The sequence below is a fragment of the Spermophilus citellus genome, assembly GCF_964194105.1.
Source record: "Spermophilus citellus genome assembly, chromosome: 13".
NCBI classification, from domain to species: domain Eukaryota; kingdom Metazoa; phylum Chordata; class Mammalia; order Rodentia; family Sciuridae; genus Spermophilus; species Spermophilus citellus.
The window spans coordinates 55497558-55521483 of record NC_138193.1 but is presented as its reverse complement, the minus strand read 5'-3'; the positions used below and the strand labels follow the sequence as shown (position 1 = coordinate 55521483).

At 41.0% G+C, this 23926-nt stretch overlaps 1 protein-coding gene across 3 annotated transcripts in view; it reads right to left on the bottom strand.

The window, feature by feature from the left end:
• Nucleotides 1-2967: 2967 nt before the first annotated feature.
• EXOC6B (exocyst complex component 6B) overlaps nt 2968-23926 on the bottom strand; it is a 613649-nt gene continuing 592690 nt past the window's right edge. For all 3 annotated transcript variants that reach the window (XM_081265351.1, XM_081265353.1, XM_081265352.1), the window contains 2 exons: nt 15353-15465; nt 2968-4236 (listed from right to left, as the gene is read on the bottom strand). In XM_081265351.1, coding sequence (XP_081121477.1) covers nt 4110-4236; nt 15353-15465 — 240 coding nt within the window. In that variant the 3' untranslated portion in view covers nt 2968-4109. The remainder of the gene's footprint in view (nt 4237-15352; nt 15466-23926) is intronic.

Below are 23926 nucleotides of genomic sequence, written 5' to 3'. Positions count from 1 at the left end.
AAGTGGCACTGCAGGAGATGGAAGCACACTTTTCTCAGGTATCTAAGTCCTACTGCAGTAGTCAGGCTTGTTACAGAGGACATTCTTCCCAGCCTCTATGCATGGCTTCCATGACATCCTGAGTGCTGCCGCACTGATATTTCTGGTCTTACTCTCCATGGTTCCAGATGTACCTACAGGTTTTCTACTATCCTCCCAGCACACACCAGGCTTATGCCAGCTTTGCACACTAACACGGTCTGTGCCTCATAATTCCCATAGCTTAACAGAGTCTGAATTAAGTTAAATTCTTTCAAGGCCCAATTCAATAGCATCCTGCTTTCTGTAGGCTATTTCCCTTAATCAGACCCCTCCCCCGCCCCACACACACTTTTTACTCAGTCTAGGATACCTGTTTCTTCCTGATGAACTCTCAAATAGGCTCACCTCCCGGGGCTGGCTTTGCTCTGGATAATTCTACATCTTTTTTTTTGTACTGGGGATTGAACCCAGCGGTGCCTAAACCACTGATCCCCGACCCTTTTTTAATGTTTTATTTAAAGACAGTGTCTTGCTAAGTTGTTTAAAGCCTCACTAAGTTGCTGAGGCTGGCTTTGAACTTGTGATCCTCTGCTCTCCCAAGCTGGGATTACAGGAGTATGCCACTGTGCCTGGCTACATTGTTCTATCTTGACTGCAAGTCCTTCCATGCAGGGTAGGGGTTCAAAATGCACTGACCCCATGTTGCCTAGCCCAGGACTCCACGTAAATAAGGCATTTCAAATGTTATTAGTCTTGATGATGACAATGATGATGCCAGTGTCAGTTGTATAAATGCGAAAACTTAACCCAGTAGTTAGGGATGTTTCCCAGGCCACGACACAGCTCCCTGCCTTGTGTGGCAGGAAGGCTTTCTCCTCCCCGCCAGGTTCTGCCTGCTCTATTCCTCAGTCTAGCGGAGGCACCGTCTGCCATCCAGTGTCTGTCATGAACAACAGCTACACTGGGCCAAAGGGATGGAAGAACAAAAAACCCATGAGACAACACCGTGGCTTTTGAAACAGGTATGTAGGATATCTTGTTTAATAGCAGTTAAAAGAGGAAAATTTACAAGAGGAGTAAACATGCTCTTTCCATAGAGGAGCTTTCCCCTAACCATGCGGCCCATCTGCATCAGTAGCTTTACTAGTAAGTTTTAGAGGAAAAAAGTTCCCTTTAGAGTTAAAAATGGACTTCACAAAAATTTCCCCATAAATGTGTAACTATTTGTGCAAAAAAAAAAAAAGGCCATTTCCAACACATTAGTGAAAAGTAATCGCAACTGCAAGCAGAAGGAAGGAAGGAAGGAAGGAAGGAAGGAAGGAAGGAAGGAAGGAAGAAAGGAAGGAGAAAGGGAGAGATGAAAGAGGCGACTGAAGCAGTCAGGAGAGGAATCCTGGGAAAAGTGGGGCTCAGGTAGGGGAGATTTCTGAAGCCAGCCCCAGGGACTGTGCTTGGATGCCTGAGAAGGAAGATCATGGCCAATGCCAATCCTTCCCTGGGTCTAGCACTTGCTGAGCAAGCTCTTGTCAAGTATGCAGAGGAGTTAGGATGACTTTGAGGCTGGGGGGACTTTTAGGTTTGGTATGCAAATCACTGAAGAACATTCCCTGTTGCCAACTCTGCTGGTGCCAATTTCCAAGTCCTGTTTCTCCCTAACCCCAGCAGCTTCACCCAGTCTGCTCAGAGATTTTCCTATGAACGTTAAAACTAAGTCGGCTGCCTAGATTACTATGGAAACCTAGGTTCCAAACCAGACTCTCTTCAGGAACATGAATCTGGTTTCCCTAGGAACTTGACCAAAGACTCATAGTGACCAGAAGGCAGAGGGCTTCCAGTGACTCATGTCCCCCCATCCTCTTATTGAGACCTTCCAGGGCACTTCTACACGTGTAGGCATTTGAGGCCAGATTGGAGAGGCTGAGGGGCGTGGATACACATGCTTGGCACACACTCCAGCCTCTTAAGGGTTGGCTCAGCTGTAGGCCCAATGTCACAAAATTTCTACTTCACCAGTAAAAAAGCTTTTGACATTGCTGGTCTCTGTTTTTACATTCCCTGGCCCACCAAGAGTATATCTCCACATACAGCCCAGAAGTAGCATGTTGTTTTTTGTTTTGTTAGGAAAGAATAAAGGCAGACTTAAACAGAGTGAAGAGGAGGTACACCAAAGAGTCCATCCTAATGAGTCTTGAACTTGGATAAGCTTTTTCTTTAGCAGAACTTCTTGGTTGAAGGTGCAGATTGGCCCCTGTTCCTCTACCCTATTCTCCTTTTCCTCTATAGCACAGTTCTTCCAGCCATGACGACTCCCTACAAAGATAAATGCTGTAACATACTTGAGATTCTCTCCATTCCATTCAAAGTCTGAGCAGTCAAAGCCGAAGAGATCTTGCTGAAAACAGTACCTGTGAAGGAGGGTATTTTGGATTCTTCTCAAGCATTGGATTAGTGTGATTATTTCTCACCTTTAAAAAAAAAAGTCCAGAACTTGGAGAAGTCATCATAAGTTTCATTTCCACAGGTCCTTGCCTTTCTTTGGCTTTTTAAGTTTGGGTTGGCATGCCATTCCCGACCCTCCTCCTAAAACCTTGGGCCAAATGTCAGGCCCTCAGAATGAGTCTCAGCAGACTTCTGCAGAACCCTTTTGTAGCCTGGTCTCAGGCTTTGAGGAGGGCTGTACATCAGTGTGCATATTCTCTTTCACATGGTTTTTGAGGTGTAATAGTATGATGAGGGTAGGGGTAGGGAATGTAAAAGGAAGTACTGCTCTCCCCTGAAATAATTTGGTAACTGACAAAGGTAGTGGAAGATTCTATTTGATGAATCTTTTCTCCCACTTATCCAAGTTGGAAATGCCTGTGTGACTGATTTTTATTACTTGGTGATGCACAATCATACTCTTACTACTGTCATTAAGCATCATCCTGACGTGTCTTAAAGTGTAAGTTCCTCCGACTGACCTCAGAGTAAAGCCTTTGCACTGAGTCTCAGGAATCTATTTAGGACAACAGACATAGCCTCTAAGCTAAGCTGGTCCAGGCTCCAGAGTTTGGGGGATAGGATTATAGGCAATCTTTTTTTCAGATGAGGCCAAAAGATGGCTTTGGGATCTCAGAAGAGGATGGAAGTCTTGGCTTGGTCAAGAAGAGCCTCTATACAGGATATATCTTAGTAATAGACCACAGTTGAGCCAGTGGCAACAAACCACTAGCCATAGTTGCCCTGACTACTTCATGATGGCAGTGGCTCCATTCCTAGAGGCATCTAGTCCAGCTGTGGGTGTTACCACAGTGCAGAGCTGGTGATATTTCCTTTAAAGATGGTGACCAGAAAGTTGTTTTTAAAACATAAATAAGCAATACCAAGCAAGTCTCAGGTTTTATCTAAGAGTAAAGTAAAAACTATTTTCAGTTATCAGGGCCTACTTAGCTCTAGCCTACCCCAGAAAAATAAGCAGTCAAAGCCTTGGGTCAGAGCTAGGCTAAAGAAACTGCCATCCTTGGGGTATTGGAGTGAAGCTATCATCTTGCCACATGCCATGCTTGATTACCAGCTAATGGAAGTCAGCAGACTGAGGAGATGAACATCTAGAACCATGTGCTGGTCTTTAGTGTGTTAAATAGTAATGTTTGACAGGCCTTTGCCTTGTGCCAACAAGGATCAGCCTCACCTAGGTGGTGAATGGGGCACCCGAGAATGAATAGGATATGCTTTACTATCCTTCTGCTTACTCACCTTACCTCCCGGGGCCAAGCACTCACTCTGAGTGGTTCCTGGGCCACAGACCTAAGCTCTAGAGCCATGCATGAGTGGTGGTTCACCTCGTTGGGATTGGTGATGCCACCTCTCCAGGATAACACAGATAGTGTAGTAATAACCTCCCCTGAGTCTCCGCCTAGCAACATCTCATGTACTTGCTTATTCTTGTGCCTCTTTTACTATAGGGAAAGGTTATGTGAATACTGTACAGGGGTTAATAAAAAAATACATATGCTCTCTTTGAAGAACGCGCAAATGCAGGGCCCGCCGGGGCTGGATCAAGACTGTGTGGCTGCAGCAAACAGCCTGTGTGGGCCAAGGTGAGGTCTTCATGAGTGGTGGCTGCTGATGAGGCCTCGCAGCTGCTTGGCCACAGTGTCAATCAATTTCTGCTTATCTCGTTCATTTTTCCGAAACTGTGCAAACATGTTGTTCTTGCGGCTAGTATCCTTCATCCTACACAGAGAAGAAAAGAAGGCAAAGTGATTGAGGAGATATTGGAAGAGCTTCTAGGAGATGGGATTCTATGACACATCTTAACCCTTATCCAGAGTGGGAGAATCCAGAATATTTCCATCATCAGGCTTGAACTTACCTATGTCTGGGAAGCTGTCCATCTGGCACCTAAAGCTCTCCCAACCTCACCTAGTTGGAACTTTGTTAAGAGCCAGCTTTGGAGGTGCCAACCTACTTTTTTCACATTTCATTTACTTTTTATTTTTTTTTATTACCATAGTTATTAATGCATCTCAATTGTAAAAATTAATAAGTTTCACTGTGGCATTTCATACACACATATCAGGCTTTGATGATATCCCCCTTTTTCTACCCCCCCTTCTATCCTGATCCCCTTTCTAGACCCTAATATTCAGAGGGGCCAATCTTCTTATCCCTCACACCTAACCCACCAATTCATTGCCTTCTCTCCCCAGGTGTGAACCTCTTTCAGGAGTCTGAGACATGCTACAGCTCTGCTGATCAACAGGCTCTTACCAAATGTCTAGGGTCCATTCATTACCTCATGAGTAGGCTGTGACCTTAGAGATGTATATGGAAGATTAAAAAAAAAAAAGACCTTTGAAAACTAGCAATTTCGAGAGATGATGAATAACTGAACGTCACTGTGTATATCCAAATCTCACTCTATCTGGTTACATCTCCCATTCCTAATGAAACTAAGGGCTTAGTCTATCTTTTCTCTTTCTCAGGGTAAGGGCTGAGAGGCAGTAAGGTGGCTACAAGGGTAAGATGCTGAGGAAAATAGGAACCAAAGGCAAGACTACCATCTTCTCACCTGATAAACCAGAGCTTTAAGCAAGAGAAGTCCCTGAGTTCTCAATGGCTCTCTATATCCTCAGATCACCGAGTTTGTCACTGTTAAAGCTCCACACGTGATATATTCCTAGAGCACAAGTAATGAGCAGCTGTGGCCAATGATTCTGTCCAATGGAGAGCCCTAACTGGGAAGTATGGGTAAAGAAAGTCAAGACTAGACTGAGATTTTCACAGAACCTCAAAGTCTGACCATGCCATTGTGACAGAATCTAGAACCTGCTATTCCCTAGAGAGGGCCTACAACCCCTGGCATGTATTGGTGATGGTTAACTCTGGTCCCAGCTTCTATACACCAGAACCCCCACAGCTCACAGCTAGCTCTAGAGTTAGAGAATTAAAAAGAGTATGTGGACAATTTCTCCCTGATGGCCCCCACCACCATCCTCCAGGAGCTGAGCCAGTTCTCTGATTTCACTGTTCCCTGGGCTGCATGGGGTCAGGCTTAAAGAGAGAAGGAAGGAAACCTAGCATTGGGGTGTAAATTATGCACTGGGTATACTTGTGAAGGGCCTTTGGCCAATCCTGGGCCTTTTTCTACTGTGGGCTACCTGTTGCAGAAGGGCAGATTAGAGGTCAACATGTCAAATGGGCAGAGATCTCACAAGGGCACTTATATCTGGCATATGTGACATATATCAGATATATGAAATGTGTGTGTGTATTCATTCCATTCCATAAGGGTCTTATATGTGGCAAGAGAGAACTATAGTTGTATGACTCTGGCTGACAGTAGCAGCCAAAACTGATTGAGACTCTTCTCCCTTGTCTAAGCTCAAAGTAACTCCTTCAGGCTGGAATTACTCGTCAAACAAACTGGGAACCACCACCCAAATGTGGGCGCCTGTGCTTGGAGGGGAGTAAGAAGGAGAAGCCTTGAGATTCCAACATGGTGGCGGGCACGGAGAGATCAAGTCTCTGACCTCTTCAGCTGTGCAGGCATAGGGAGTCGTAAACAACCTAAATCTGTTTGCTCAGGATCACTAGGCAATGCTGAGCTGACGTGGATCTGGGGCAAACAGTCTGGGCCTCTCAGAACACACACTGAGCCCAGATCGGCTCAATTCAAGCTCCCGTTCGCCTGCTGCCCGCAGACAAACAGCTGTGACTCAGCACTAATCCATCCGGCTGAAACAACTGGTCAGCCCTTCTGATCCTACGGAGGTAAATGCCAACCGAGCCTTCATAGGTAGTGGCCACAGGTTTGAAATGGGGCTTGGGAGAGACAGTAAGGACCCACCCGTTGCATTGGTCACCCGGCAAAGGGAAACGAACTGTCGCCATTTGCAAGAGATACCACCATGGCAGAGAACTGATGTCATCAGACTGCGGCGGAGGAGATAACTTCTGCGGCTACAGGTGTGTAATTCCCTAGACTTCCCTCTCCACACATCGGGGAAACCTTAAGGGCCCCTCCCAGCTCTCCTGTGAGCGCGATAGCCAGACCGAGGGAATCAGAGGTGGCGCGGGACCCAAGGCGCAGAACCACCGCTCCCACCAGTGCTGACAGCTGAGGTCTCTTGCACCAGCTACCGGGGGCGTGGCTATCGGAGGGCAAGTAAAATTTGCTGAGGATTCTCAGCCCCAAGCTCTACAAACTTAGGGTCTGAGGGAATGGCAAACTGGGAGAGTGTGCCCAGTTGTTCATGAAAACAGGGCTCCCGGGAGCAGCAGACCTGGCGTGTAGCCAGTATTGTGGTGAGCGGCACCTGTGAGAGGGGCCTGGCTAGAGGGAAAGTGGGAAGTGACTAGACACAAGAGGAGGCCCTAGGCACTCAGGATTGGAGACTCGCCCAGTCTGGGAGGAGCTGCTGCACAGTGATGGGTTCTCGCGTATTGACAGGAGAAACTTGGCCTGGTGGGCACAGCGCCACCTACTGGAAGAGAAGTTAATCAAACTCTAAGACTGCATTTATTAGTTTTTTTTTTCCTTTTTTTCTTTTTTCTTTTCTCTTTTTTTTTTGATTTGGGTTTTTCTTTCATTTTCATTTATCTTTCTTGTTTTTTAAAAATTTTTTTACAATTTTAAAAAATTTTTTTTCTTCTAATTTTAATTTTAATTTTTTTAATTATTTAAAATTTTTTTTTTCTTTTTTATTTCCTATTTTTTTCTTCTTTTGTCTTTTCATTTCTTTTCAATTATCTTATCCCCCCTTCCTTGAATTCTACCTGCTTACTCTCATTCTCTTTAGTGACTTCTTCCCTTCCCTTCTAATACCTTTCCTCCCAAGCATCAAATAAATTTATAGGAGTAAACAGTAACTCAGCAGTCAAACAGAACAAGAAGTAACATGAGCAGCTTCAAAAAGCAAGGAAGAAAAGGAGTACAAACAATGCAGGACAGCCTAAATATTCAGGAGGACCTAGAGTCATCAGAAAAAATGGTCATATAAAGAACTCAAGGAACACCTTAGACAGATGGAATGGAACCTTAAAGAGGATACAAGACAGCAAATTCAAGCAGCGAAAGAACACATTGAGAATGAATTACATAAACATATAAAAGAAGAAGTTAACCATCTTTATCAGGAGATAGAGATTATAAAAAATAATCAAACAATAATTCTAGAAAAGAAGGAAATGATAAACCACATTAAAAACTCAATCGAGAGTATCACTAACAGAGTGGAGCAAGTAGAAGCCAGAACGTCAGATAATGAAGACAAAATATATCATCTTGAAAAGAGTCTAGCCAACTCAGAAAGGCTGGTAAAAAATCACGAGAAAAACATCCAAGAGTTATCGGATAACATAAAAAAACCAAACTTATGAGTCATCGGGATAGAAGAAGGTACAGAGTTTCAAACCAAGGGAATGAGTAACCTGCTGAATGAAATAATTACAGAAAACTTTCCAGAAATAAAAAAGGAAACAGATATACAAATCGAAGATGCATACAGGACACCGAGCACACAAAATCACAGTAGACCAACGCCAAGACACATTGTTATGAAGATATCCAATATACAGAACAAAGAGAAAATATTAAAAGCTACAAGAGAAAGGAGACAGATTACATTCAGGGGTAAACCAATAAGGTTAACAACGGATTTTTCATCACAGACACTGAAAGCAAGAAGGTCATGGAACAATGTATTTCAAACACTGAAATGGATGCCAATCAAGAATTCTGTATCCAGCAAAATTAAGCTTCAGGTATGACAATAAAATAAAAATCTTTCATGATAAACAAAAGTTAAAAGAATTTGCAGCCAGAAAACCAGCACTGCAAAGCATTTTGAGCAAAACACTACATGAGGAAGAAATGAAAAACAATAACCAAAACCATCAGTAGGAAGTGCCTCGGTAAAGACAGAGGGCGAGGGGAAAGATAATCATGGAGAAACAAACTAAATTTTTTTAAAAAAAGGATAAATAATCAAACATGGCTGGAAGTACAAACCATATATCAATAGTAACTCTGAATGTTAATGGCTTAAACTCTCCAATAAAGCGACATAGGCTGGTATCATGGATTAAAAAAACAAATCCAACAATATGCTGCCTCCAGGAGACACATCTGATGGGAAAAGACATACACAGGCTGAAGGTGAAAGGATGGGAAAAAATATACCACGCACATGGTCCTAGTAAGCAAGCAGGGGTGGCCATCCTCATATCGAATAAAATCGACTTCAAGACTAAGTTAATCAAAAGGGATAAAGAAGGTCATTATATACTGTTAAAAGGAACCATTCACCAACAAGACATAACAATTATCAATATTTACGCACCAAACAATGGTGCTGCGACATTCACAAAACAAATTCTCCTCAAATTCAAGAATCAAATAGACCACAACACAATAATTATGGGAGACTTCAACACACCTCTCTCACCATTGGACAGATCCTCCAAACAAAAGTTAAATAAAGAAACTATAGAACTCAATACCACAATCAATAACCTAGACTTAACTGACTTATATAGAATATATCAACCATCATCAAATGGATATACTTTCTTCTCAGCAGCACATGGATCCTTCTCAAAAATAGACCATATATTATGCCATAGGGCAAACCTCAGTAAATATAAAGGGGTGGGGATAATACCATGCATTTTATCTGATCATAATGGAATGAAACTGGAAATCAATGATAAAAGAAGGAAGGAAAAATCCTACATCACATGGAAAATGAACAATATGTTACTGAATGATCAATGGGTTACAGAAGACATAAAGGAGGAAATCAAAAAATTCTTAGAGATAAATGAAAATACAGACACAACATATCGGAATCTATGGGACACAATGAAAGCAGGTTTAAGAGGAAAATTCATCGCCTGGTGGTCATTCCTCAAAAAAAGAAAAAAACCAACAAATAAATGAGCTCACACTTCATCTCAAAGCCCTAGAAAAGGAAGAGCAAAACAACAGCAAATGTAGCAGAAGGCAAGAAATAATTAAAATCAGAGCGGAAATCAATGAAATTGAAACAAAAGAAACTATTGAAAAAATTAACAAAACTAAAAGTTGGTTCTTCGAAAAAATAAATAAGATCGACAGACCTTTAGCCATGCTAACGAAGAGAAGAAGAGAGAGAACTCAAATTACTAACATACGGGATGAAAAAGGCAATATCACAACAGATGCTACAGAAATACAGAAGACAATTAGAAATTATTTTGAAAACCTATATTCCAATAAAATAGAAGATAGTGAAGACATCGATAAATTTCTTAAGTCACATGATTTACCCAGACTGAGTCAGGAGGATACACACAATTTGAACAGACCAATATCAATGGATGAAATAGAAGAAGCCATCAAAAGACTACCAACCAAGAAAAGCCCAGGACCGGATGGGTATACAGCGGAGTTTTACAAAACCTTTGAAGAAGAATTAATACCAATACTTTTCAAGTTATTTCAGGAAATAGAAAAAGAGGGAGCTCTTCCAAATTCATTCTATGAGGCCAACATCACCCTGATTCCGAAACCAGACAAAGACACCTCAAAGAAAGAAAACTACAGACCAATATCTCTAATGAACCTAGATGCAAAAATCCTCAATAAAATTCTGGCAAATCGAATACAAAAATACATCAAAAAATTGTGCACCATGATCAAGTAGGATTCATGCCTGGGATGCAAGGATGGTTCAATATACGTAAATCAATAAATGTTATTCACCACATCAATAGACTTAAAGATAAGAACCATATGATCATCTCGATAGATGCAGAGAAAGCATTCGACAAAGTACAGCATCCCTTTATGTTCAAAATATTAGAAAAACTAGGGATAACAGGAACTTACCTTGACATTGTAAAAACTATCTATGCTAAGCCTCAGGCTAGCATCATTCTGAATGGACAAAAGTTAAAGGCATTCCCTCTAAAATCTGGAACAAGACAGGGATGCCCTCTATCCCCACTTCTATTCAATATAGTTCTCGAAACACTGGCCAGAGCAATTAGACAGATGAAAGAAATTAAAGGTATAAAAATAGGAAAAGAAGAACTTAAATTATCACTATTTGCAGATGACATGATTCTATACCTAGAAGACCCAAAAGGGTCTACAAAGAAACTACTAGAACTAATAAATGAATTCAGCAAAGTGGCAGGATATAAAATCAACACGCATAAATCAAAGGCATTTCTGTATATCAGCGACAAAACTTCTGAAACAGAAATGAGGAAAAACACTCCATTCACAATATCCTCAAAAAAAATAAAATACTTGGGAATCAACCTAACAAAAGAGGTGAAAGATTTATACAATGAAAACTACAGAACCCTAAAGAGAGAAGTAGAAGAAGATCTTAGAAGATGGAAAAATATACCCTGTTCATGGATAGGCAGAACTAACATTATCAAAATGGTGATATTACCAAAAGTTCTCTATAGGTTTAATGCAATGCCAATCAAAATCCCAACGGCATTTCTTGTAGAAATAGATAAAGCAATCATGAAATTCATATGGAAAAATAAAAGACCCAGAATAGCAAAAGCAATTCTAAGCAGGAAGTGTGAATCAGGCGGTATAGCGATACCAGATTTCAAACTATATTACAGAGCAATAGTGACAAAAACAGCATGGTACTGGTACCAAAATAGGCAGGTGGACCAATGGTATAGAATAGAGGACACAGAGACTAATCCACAAAGTTACAACTATCTTATATTTGATAAAGGGGCTAAAAGCATGCAATGGAGGAAGGATAGTATCTTCAACAAATGGTGTTGGGAAAACTGGAAATTCGTATGCGACAAAATGAAACTGAATCCCTTTCTCTCGCCATGCACAAAAGTTAACTCAAAATGGATCAAGGAGCTTGATATCAAATCAGAGACTCTGCGTCTGATAGAAGAAAAAGTTGGCTCCGATCTACATATTGTGGGGTCGGGCTCCAAATTCCTTAATAGGACACCCATAGCACAAGAGTTATAACAAGAATCAACAAATGGGACTTACTTAAACTAAAAAGTTTTTTCTCAGCAAGAGAAACAATAGGAGAGGTAAATAGGGAGCCTACATCCTGGGAACAAATTTTTACTCCTTACACTTCAGATAGAGCCCTAATATCCAGAGTATACAAAGAACTCAAAAAATTAGACAATAAGATAACAAATAACCCAATCAACAAATGGGCCAAGGACCTGAACAGACACTTCTCAGAGGAGGATATACAATCAATCAACAAGTACATGAAAAAATGCTCACCATCTCTAGCAGTCAGAGAAATGCAAATCAAAACCACCCTAAGATACCATCTCACTCCAGTAAGATTGGCAGCCACTATGAAGTCAAACAACAACAAGTGCTGGTGAGGATGTGGAGAAAAGGGTACTCTTGTACATTGCTGGTAGGACTGCAAATTGGTGCGGCCAATTTGGAAAGCAGTTTGGAGATTCCTGGGAAAGCTGGGAATGGAACCACCATTTGACCCTGCTATTGCCCTTCTTGGACTATTCCCTGAAGACCTTAAAAGAGTATGCTACAGGGATACTACCACATCGATGTTCATAGCAGCACAATTCACAATAGCTAGACTGTGGAACCAACCCAGATGCCCTTCAATAGATGAATGGATAAAAAAATGTGGTATCTATACACAATGGAGTACTATGCAGCAATAAAAAATGACAAAATCATAGAATTTGCAGGGAAATGGATGGCACTAGAGCAGATTATGCTTAGTGAAGCTAGCCAAACCCTAAAAAACAAATACCAAATGTCTTCTTTGATATAATGAGAGCAACTATGAACAGAGCAGGGAGGAAGAGCAGGAAGAAAAGATTAACATTAAACAGAGACATGAGATGGGAGGGAAAGGGAGAGAAAAGGGAAATTGCGTGGAAATGAAGGGAGACCCTCACTGCTATACAAAATTACATATAAGAGGTTGTGAGGGGAATGGGAAAATAAACAAGGAGAGAAATGAATTACAGTAGATGGGGTAGAGAGAGAAGATGGGAGGGGAGGGGAGTGGGGATAGTAGGGGATAGGAAAGGTAGCAGAATACAACAATTACTAATAGGGCATTATGTAAAATTGTGGATGTGTAACCGACGTGATTCTGCAATCTGCATTTGGGGTAAAATTGGGAGTTCATAACCCACTTCAATCTAATGTATGAAATATGATATGTCAAGAGCTTTGTAATGTTGTGAACAACCAATAAAAAAAATAAAATTAAAGAAAAAAAAAAAAGAAGGAGAACCCTTGCTTGAAAAGAAAGCAAAAGGGTTCTCATGGCTCTGAGGATTTCTGGATCTGGTCCCTTACACACTAGGTGCAGTTATGTTTTTGGAACTGGCCTGAGTTTAGATTATGCCAGAGAAGAATCCCTTTCCTCTGCTGGATATGCTATAAATATAAACAATAATAACCCCAAACAAACAAACAAAAATGAAAACCACTTTCTATATTCATAGGACATTTAGTTCAGCCTCTATGTGATCATGAACTTTCTGGCTCCTGAGGCAGAGCAAGCAGCCACAGAGAGGTTTCCGCTATATGCAAGAGAAAATGAAGAGGGCAGTTTCTGACCCCTGGGGCTAGGATTTCTTGGCTATTAAAGTTGGAATAAGAACTAAAGATAACACGAGTGTCCTGAGGGCTGATGGTAGCAGGCTGGTGTGTACCCAGCAATGTTCCAAAACAAAAGCGATCCTCCCGCCTCCTCTCCCATTTGGCAAGCCCAGGATCCTGTTCTACTTTAGCTATGAACATCTCTCAATGACACAGAGGCCTCTTATTTTTCCTGAATGTCTTCAGCAGGTATTTGGGTGTTCCTATGTCTCACCTTGTTAAGAAGGGCCAGACTGGAAAGGAGAGATTGCTAAACTTGATGGCTGTGGGCAGGCAGGGGTGGGGCAGGTAAAGGGGAGGCTGGAAGATGTGGATTTTGGTAATCTTCTATGAGGCTGGAAGATGTGGATTTTAGTAATCTTGATGGCCTTTGCCTGTTGTGTTTGGAAGGAAGTTTTGAAATCCTGCTGATTGCTAGGGCTAAGCACATAGCTTCATTACTGTCATGGCCTCCAGACTGGCAAAGAAGGGTATTTTAGCCTACTGTTAATCCATGAGAAGTAGGTGAGCCAGTACTTTCTGGTTCTAGAGATTCTCAGAAATAGAGGAGTAAAGGATTCCCAAGAGAAGTAACTGACTGAAGGGAATCTCAGAGTCTCTCTGGACACATAATGGATATGACAATGTCAGAACAAACTCAAAGGTCAAAATCTTTCCCCATTTTATCTAGGCAGTGAGGACTCTGGGATTAGGCCTCTTCTGTAATAAAGACTCCTTTATGGGAGACATAGGTTTCAGATCTTCAAGCCATGGGCCTCACCACCAGGAGGTAGGGGAGACTGCAGGAGCTCTCCTGTGCCAGGGCTGAATTTCAGGCCCTGCACTAGCAAAAATTGAATGTGCCAGGGAGCTGAGTGGGAACAATCATTTAGCTGGTACTGATGGGGAAAAATCCCTGCCACCACTCCCAGCCCCAAAGGAATTAGTAAACCAAGGGTCACTTAAGGATCAAGGACAGAGGAGGCATCCAGCCAGTTGGCACCAGGCTGGTTTAGTAGATTAGTATGTCAGGGTGGGGACAACTCACAGGGTAGGGATTTTAGTGTAGTCATTAGTGTCAATGAGGAAACCAGAAGGACTTGCCTCAAAGTGATGGAAAAGGCCCAAGTGAATAATATACTTACTCTCTAGATATCCTAGGGAGGAAGGTCATTGGGAGAGAGAACCATGGGAAACAAAGTTAAAATGGAAACATCAGTCCCTGACATGGTGTCAGTCTCTTGGCTCCAAAAACATAGCTGTGCATCCTGCTCTTGCTTACCTTCTATCTTCTGCTTCTCACCCTCTCCATAACACACAGTGAGATACACCTTCACTTCGCCAGCCTAAGACTCTACTCTGACTCCCTAGATTCTGGCCCTTGCTTTGCTGGGACTGGAGTCATGCTAGGCTAGCCAGATATGGAGACTTTTCACACTGCTTAGATGCAGGGCACTCTTCTGACTAGTCATTCCAGTTTCAAGAGAAAGCTGCCCTTGTACATGGTTGTTGGTCTCTGGCTTGTCAGCTGTCAACTAGGTTAGCAAAAACCAGAGCCAGGCTGCAATGCATAGAAGAGCCCAGTTTCTGGGTGACTGACACACTGTTAGCCCTGAGATGTTTTGAAGTTGGCTAACCCAATTCCAAAGGTGGTACCTATGCTTCAGGGAGACTACAGCTCTATGGAAGAGCAACCTGTGCCAGCTAATAACTGCCTAATGGAAGAATTAGGCACCTTCTTGGACACAGATTTCTTGGGACAGTCAGCACAATAAAGCTTCATCTGGCAGGAGGCAGGATTTGGGGTCAGAGAAAGGTGTCAATAATTCCCAGGGCTTCTCTGTTAGGTACCAGATAAGCCACTTGTTCTGTGGGGCTGCTCCATCCATATCATACCCAGACTGGGATCAGCCTCACTTCTCTCACCAGGCTGGTCAGAGGCCCTTCTTAACTCTAGTTCATGATACTTTGCCTCATTAGTCTATAAGGTAATGTCAGAGTCTGATTCTGACCTGTACTTGACCTAGCTTATTAGAGTTCAACAATTAAGAGGCTACTAGTCTGACAAATACAATGATTGAGACAGTTGATAGCATCTACAGTAATGTCAAGAACAGGGATGTATTTTAAGGTACTGGCAATAGGAAAATTACCTTCTATACCAACCCCTACCCCAGTACCCCATCCCCAGCATAAACCACTGGGCTGGATACTTACTTCTCAAGCAGGGTCAGAGCTGTTACTGGATTTACCCGGAGGTATTTACAGTTGGGCTGACCATAGTCAGCAAGGTATGTTGACCAATCCCACTGGATGAAGAGATCCAAAAGCTGTAAAATATTCAAATACATATAGCAGGGATTAATCAAACAGACAAATCAAGATGCCAGAAATCCCAACATACTTTGCTACAAGTTAACAGATCTGAAAAATAAAAATAAAATTCTACTGAGAGAATGAATGGTTCAGACCATAGTACAACTAAGAAAATAAATGAGTTAACATAAGAAGACAGTAATCTCGGGGCCTGGGGTTCTGGCTCAGTGGTAGAGCACTTGCCTAAGCACGTGTGAAGCCCTGGGTTCGATCCTCAGCACCACATAAAAATAAATTAATAATAATGAAGGTATTGTGTCCAACTACAACTAAAAGATAAATATTTTAAAAAAGAAGAAAGTAATCTCTTCCATGAGTAATCTCTTCCATGAGCACAGTAACAGGGCTAAGACCACAGCGGTTAGCTCTCAGAGGCAGGCCTGTGAAGAAACTAACAATGGACTGGCACAACATACCACATTCACAATAATCACTCATGTATTAATTTACTAAACACTTATCAAATGACTTCCACATCCCAATCACCAATCTAGGAGCTCAGCATTCAACAATGAACAAATAAAGGTGAATGTAGTTCACTGCCAAAGTATAATTTTCAACATCAGCTAATTTAATATTGATATTATTCATATTATAATTTGTAAACTGACCCAATATCCTTTACAGCCTTTTTGTTGTTGCTGTTTTCTTGCATGATGTGTTTTAATATCAGGTATTACATTTGGTTAGTTGTCAAATCTCTCCTTTTTTGTAATACTGGGGACTGAACTCAGGGGCAATCTACCATGGAGCTATACCCCCAGCCATTTTCAGTTTATTTTGAGACAGAGTTTCACTAAGGATGGCCTTGAACTTGTGATCCTTCTGCCTCAGCCTCCTGAATAGCCGGATTTTTAGGCATAAGCTACTGTAACACATGGAGAGTTGTCATGTCTCTGTAGTCTCCTTTAATCTGGAATATTTCCACAGCCCTTCTTTTTCTTATAAGATATAGACATTTTTAAAGAATAGAGTCTCCCTCACCCCCATTTCCTCCCTCAGTCTGGTTTTTGTCTGATTCAAGACATGCGTTCCTGACCAGAATATTACATAAGTGGATATCACATCTGGAGACATACAATGTTCATTTGTTCCACACTGATATTAATTTTGATCACCTGATCAAGATGATGTCTGATTTCTTCACTATCTAGTTATCATGTTTTCCTTTGTAAATAGTAAGCAATCAAGGAGACTACTGAAGACCATGCAAATACACTGCTCCATATGAAAATTTCCCTGTATATTTAACATATGATGAGGATTCCTTTCCGATTCAGTCTTTTCCGTGTTGGCATCAAACTTATCAACTTATATTGGTATGGACTCATGGTTTCCCCCTTTTTCCCCCTAATGGCTTAAATTCACTATTATGCCTATTGTTTTCACACTCAAATTGTTTCAGATTAGGCAAATGGGAATTCCTTCAAGCTGGGGCATGTGTTTCTCTGAATGTCCCCATGATTTTTTTGAGCATAGACAGGTATAAAAAGAACTTGCAGGCTCATCTTGCATCTATGCTGCCCTAGCTCTGCAACCAGTCATTTCTCTGAGAAGATTCTTCTGGAAGGAATGTTACTGGAGATCAAGATTTGGGTGCCAGGTATTGTCATTGCATCTGGAGTGTTTGTTCACTGCTATTGGGGGTCAATCTGTGGGGAGCTAAGCCCTTTCAGCAAACAGAGTTAGGAATAACATATGTGTAAACACACACACACACACACACACACACACACACACATTTTAGAAGTGTGTGTGAAGCCAATACCTGCAGTTCTAACTCATTCTCATAGGGTTCTATTTGTCTTCCCCTGTGAGAGTCCTGGGATTCAACATTATCATCTCATTTACTCAAACTTATAATACATCTAAAATGGTTTCACGTTTGCACACACCACTAAAAAATAAAACAAAAACAATGCTACTACAAAACAATCTCAAGATTTGTTCATAATTTTCCTTTCCAAATGAAGACTAAGTGTCTATCATCAAATACCATGTTTATAAATCTGCTTGGATTAATTTTCTTCTGACCACTGTTCAGTGTAGTTATGGTATTCATCAAAATACAATTGTGCTCCTCTTTAATAATTTGCTTTTAGTTTTAGGTTCTTTCCACCCATCCTTGTTAATTGTTTTAATATGTGGGCATTTACATGCTTACAAAAGTCAAAACTATACAAAAAGGTTAACTCTAAGAAGTGTCACTCCTTCCCTATGGTACCCCAATCCCTCCTGGGCCACACGGGTAAGCAATTCCATTGTCTTTAGGTCTGTTATTCCAATGTCCCCACTTGGAAAGATACAGCAGACATGCATGCTTTCTCCCTTTTTTTCTTTTATAACAAGTTACATGCTATGCACATACATCTATATTCACATCAAAGCATTTTATTTCTTGAAATAATTGAATGTGGTGGATGGAGAAGAAGAAAGGAGAAGGTCAGAGGTGGGAGACATAAATTAAGATCACTATTCCTCAAACTTTGTTATTGAGCTTCACTTTCAAAATTGTTGCCATATCTCATGCTACATGTATTAATATTTATTTAGTAATTTTTTTGTATTGATTCATTTTAATTATAAGAAAATTTTAAAAGAAAACTTTGTAATACCAACATAATCAGGAAGCCAGATTATTTGCCATTAATAGAAGACAATGCAGACACTAGAACCACAGTGAGACATTCTCCCTGTCATCAGAAGATTAAAAGGGAAAACTTTCTCAAGTGATTTAGTGTCTAATGGCATATCTTTTACTATCTAAACCTATTTGAGTATCATTTTATGGCCATCTATGCCTCCAATATTCCATACAACATTTATTATAGGATTAGTTTGTGATTTCAACAAGAGTTAAGTGATGATTATGTGCATAGAACAGAGTTAAGTGGCTTATGTGTACAAAAAAGTATCAGTCTCAACAGAGAGGATCAGTGCACTCATGGGTCCTGTGTCTTGGATGCCAGGATGTTCCATAACTAAATGTATGGTTTGAGCTGGTGAGGTCTGATGAGGCCACATGGACCAGACAACTTGCTGAGACAACCACAGAGAGTTCTTGAAGGCAAAATAAACTAGTCCCTATATTCTCATTCTTCTCATGACTATGTTTCCTCATATGAGGGGATACCTCATACCTAAAACATAACAGCTTGTCTCAGATTTTCTTTAAAAATGATGTAAAAATCATTGAATTTAGCTAACAATTAAAATTAAAAGCATCTAATATGTGCAAAGAACTGGGCTAGGCCTTTCAAGCAATATTTTAAAATAAAATGTCTTCTATCACACTGGAGAATAAAAGGAAACCATGAATGAATAACTGTAATCCAAACCAAAAAAATTAGTTAAGTGCTATTAAATGACATACTGATTGTTTCTCTTTTTAAACCATCAAGATGAAATATGAGAATATGATCAGAAATATGAACTATGTTTAATGCATCAAATCAGCGAATACATGATGTCTGCATATCTTATCACTGGTGATATTAATCTTGATCACCTGGTTCAGGTGGGGTAGCTGATGGGTTTCTCTACGGTAAAGTAACTATTTTCCCCTTTGTAATTAATACACTTCTTGGGGGGAGGTATTTGAGATGATGCAAAAATCCTTTTTCTTCTCAAACTTTTGTCTATCAATTTTAATATCTATTAGTGGGTCCTGCCTGCAATAATAGTTACTGTGGTTTTGACCAAGGTATTCGATATCTCTCTTACTTCTTCTGTAGTTCTTATTTCAAATTCTATAGCATTGCTCCTTCTCCTACATTTATTTGTTTATCCATCTATCAATTTTTATCAGTATAACCTGGATATTTATTTTATTTGTGGGTTATAATTTAACACAATTATTATTTGCTGTTCAAGTTGTTCCCATTTTGGCCAGATGGAACTTCTTAAGATTGGGTCTTCCTTGTATTTTTATCTGTTTCTAATCCTCTCATAAATAGTTATTTCCTTTTTGCTACTACAAGATGTTCTAAGCTCACCATGTATCTTTTCCTGCCACAGACCTGGAATCAGTCACTTCTTCAAGATGCCCTGGTTCTTTCCATTGAAGAATGGTATTTAGAAACCAAGGTCTTAACATGTATCATGCTCATTTTTACTAGGATAATATTGTATCCAGGCTCTCTCAATGGAAAGATCTAAGGAAAATATGTGTATATATACTAATTTGTGTATACATCTATTTATTTCTGGAACTCTGTGTGTGTGTGTGTGTGTGTGTGTGTGTGTAAATTATGAGTTCCTATCAATGTCTCCAATTCCAATTCATTCTAGTCTTTTCCCTCTCTGACAGTGAGAAAGTTGGTTGTCATCTAAAATGCAGTTGCCTTATTTATTCAGTCCTAGTTTAAAGTGGTTTCAGAGTTGCTAACCCAGTCCTCGGTGAGAAACACATTTATTAACTAGAGTCCAGCATTTGTATACAGTTTTTTTTGTCTTTGTCCTTACATATTACAGTCAAAATACTGGTTTTGAAAGTTACCTGTTAGTTTTTTTCTACCTCACTCTTCCATTTGATTAGACTGTTCTTTTGTAATTTAGATAGGTTCATTTTTTTTTACTGCTTCTGTTCCATTTTAGATTCCCCCTACATCCTGGATAATTTTAATTATTTATTTTGGGGGTATGTGAAACAATACTACAGTTCTAAGAGTCAAAGTTCTATAAAATAGCATGCTGAGAGAAGTATCACTCTCTCTTTATCCTCACTAACCTGATCCTATTCTCCTTATTTCTTTCTACATTTTCCCACTCATCCCTTGCAGGTAACCAATCTAGTTGTTTCTTGTTTATCTTTCTTTTATTTCCTTCACACAAATGAGCAGATACCTGTGAATTTTTTTTATATCTTCCTCTCTCACTTGAAAGATAGCGTACCATAGCTACTGGTTTGCACCTCACTTTGTTTTTCTCATCTATCAGTATATCCTAGAACTCACTCCCTAGAAGCTCATTTTTCACTAATGCTCATATTCTTGATTTATTCAAATGAATGCTTTTTTTGTAAACTAGATAAGTCACTTTTAAGAGACAGATCAGATATTTCATTGTTAAACTGAACAAAAGTGTTGATATTTATAGAATGGGACATACTGATAAATGTTATTAGGGTTAGCAAACTCAACGAGTCATCAATGATGTTTTGATCTCAAACATGGAATTATTTGCTTATGGTATTTGTACTATACTAGTTTATTTCTGGAACTGTGTGTGTGTGTGTATAAATTATGAGTTCCTATCAATGTCTCCAATTCCAATTAATTCTAGTCTTTTCCCTCTCTGACAGTGAGAACTAGTATAGTAGTTTACAAGCTACCCAGGTTAATTCAAGTTGTAAATTAGCTGATCACTGGTTATTATACAAGAAAGTATACGGTGGGTAAGGATGTGAAAAGGGAAGATATTTTGAGCTGGGTTATGCTAAGCTGGATGCTGCGACAGAATACCTTTTCTTTGCCTCCTACGTTACTTTCAACTACGATTTTGGCAAAGTTCTAAAGTTGCCTCTGTTAAGCTTCTGTGTTACTTCAAAACAGTCCCATGACTTAATAGGACTCAAATTATCATTCTTATTTCATGGTGGTAGGGGTAGGAGTGGGGAGGATCAAGACTGAGAAAGAATGAGCAACTGGCTGATAGACAAGTAGACAAGTGGTAGAGACGGCTATTGGCTTACTCTCCCCAAGATGCCAATTCTTTTTTTTTTTTAAATCCTCATTGATTCCATCTCTGGTATTCATCTGAGGTTAAGCCAAACTTTCTGTTTTGTAATGGCAGTTGAGAAAGACTAGAAAAATCCAAACAAGTCAAAGTCAAAAATCGTTCAAGGGCAACCCCGGAGATCCAGGCTGACTGATTCGCATGGCCTGCCCCATGGCTACAGAAGGCGGGGCGCCGCAGAGAAGCGATTAATTAGCAAGCAGGGAGAAAAGTGGCTTTGATTTGGTGGAATCCCGCCGGCTGAGTCTGCACTGACCCCTGGGCTGAGTACGGGATTTCAGACTTTCAGACAGGGAAGGAAGCAGTACAGTCCTATCCCTGACAACGGAAACTCCACCAAGGCAATCAGCGGCCACCATCTTGGAGAGCTGAAGTATCCACCGCCACTCTCCGACAGACTGGAACAATAAAACAGGTGTGTGTCACACAGCTCATCCCCCATACATCGGGGAATTCGTATAAAATCTCTCCTAGGCTTTCCGGGAGAGGGAGTATCAGAGTGAGCCTGCATAAAGACTAGGGGAAAACTAGAGACACCTGACCTTCAACTCCCCCTCCCATCAGCAGCCAAAACGAAACCTGTCTAGCCAGCGCTGGGGGAGGGGCAAGCAGAAAAAATCAAAACGATAGAGTGCTGGGGATCCCAATAGCCAACTGGGCAACCCCGGAGATCCAGGCTGACTGATTTGCGCGGCCTGCCCCGCGGCTACAGAAGGCGGGGCGCCGCAGAGAAGCAATTAATTAGCAATCAGGGAGAAAAGTGGCTGCAATTCTGTGGAATCCTGCCGGATGAGCCCGCACTGAACCCCGGGCTGAGTACGGGATTTCAGAGGGGGAAGGAAGCGGTACAGTTCTATCCCCCACAACGGAAACAAAACAATAGAGTGCCAGGGTTCCCAATAGCCACCCTCCACACCCAACAAACGGCAGGCCCAGAGTACAGTTTGAACTGCCGAGAGCCATCACTCAGGGGAAATCTGGTCTAGCAGGAGAAACCAAGACTAGCAGGAGAAACAAGGGGACTAGAGGCCAGGCCCTCGCGACTGGGCGGCTGGAAACCGCAGGCCCGCCGGCGACAGTTCACCCACTGCCTGCGTAACTGGGTGGTAGGAGAACGCCCGGCAGCCGGCTACCGACTGCGCGACTGGGTGGCTAGAGATCGCCCGCCCACCGGCGACAGCCGGCCCGCTGCCCGCGCGACTGGGCGGCTGGAGTCCACCCCCCTGCCGGCAACCGATCACCCGCCTGCTGCCTGTGATACTGGGCAGCTGGAGACCGCCCGCCTGCTGCGACCGGGAGCTGAAACCAAACAGAGACAGTCCAGTCACACACCCCCATTAGGACACCCCGGCAAGGAGCCTGGGGCCCGTCTTAGCAGCGTAGTGACGTCACTGGAGCTCGGCTGTCGGAATTCCTTTCCAGCGGAATCCACGTTAGCAGGCATTGTTTAACAACACAAAGGAGAGACAACAGAGTAATACAGAACCAAAACAAATCTATAGAAGAGAGCAGAAACACGGCAATCACATAGAGCTGGAAAGTAACGTGAACAACATGAGAAAACAAGGGAAAAAAGGAGTACAAACAATGCAGGACAACTTAATTCTACAGGAGGACATAGAAACAACAGAAGCAGGGATAGGGAAAGAACTCAAGGCATACCTAACTCGAATGGAAAGGAATATTAGAGAAGACATGAGACAGCAAGTCCAAGCAATAAAAGTATATTTTGAAAATGAATTAAACAAACAAATTCAAATGGCAAAGAACGAGCTCTACCAGGAGATAGAGATCTTAAAAAAAATCAAACAATAATCCTAGAATTGCAGGAAACTATAAACCAAATTAAAAACTCAAACGAGAATATTACAAATAGACTTGATCAAGTAGAAGACAGAACATCAGATAATGAAGACAAGGTTTATCAACTTGAAAAGAATATAGTCAACACAGAAAAGATGCTTAAATCCCACGAGCAATCTATTCAAGAGATGGGATGTCATAAAAAAAACAAATTTGAGAGTCATCGGGATAGAAGGCGGCACAGAGATTCAAACCAAAGGAATGGACAGCATATTAAATGAAATAATTCTATAAAACTTCCCAGAGATGAAAGATGGAATGGATTGCCAAATCTTGGAAGCCTACAGGACCCCAAACATTCAAAACCATAATAGACCAACACCAAGACATATAATTATGAAGATAGCTAACGTACAGAACAAGGAGAGAATATTAAAAGCTATGAGAGAAAGGAGGCAGATTACATTCAGGGGTAAACCAATTAGGTTAACGACTGATTTCTAATCTCAGACTTTGAAAGCGAGAAGATCCTGGAACAATGTATTTCAAACACTGAAAAATAATGGATTCCAACCAAGAATACTGTATCCAGCAAAATTAAGCTTCAGATTTGACAATGAAATTAAAATCTTTCACGATAAACAAAAGCTAAAAGAATTCGCAGCAAGAAAACCAGCACTGCAAAGCATTTTGAGCAAAATACTACAAGAAGAGGAATTGAAAAATAGTGCGCAAAACTAACAGCAGGAGGTATCTCAGTAAAGGGGGAGGAAAATAACCAAAAAGTAAAACTAGCCAAACTAAAATAAATAAATAAAGAAGCATGACTGGAAGTACAAATCATATCTCAATTGTAACCTTAAATGTTAATGGCCT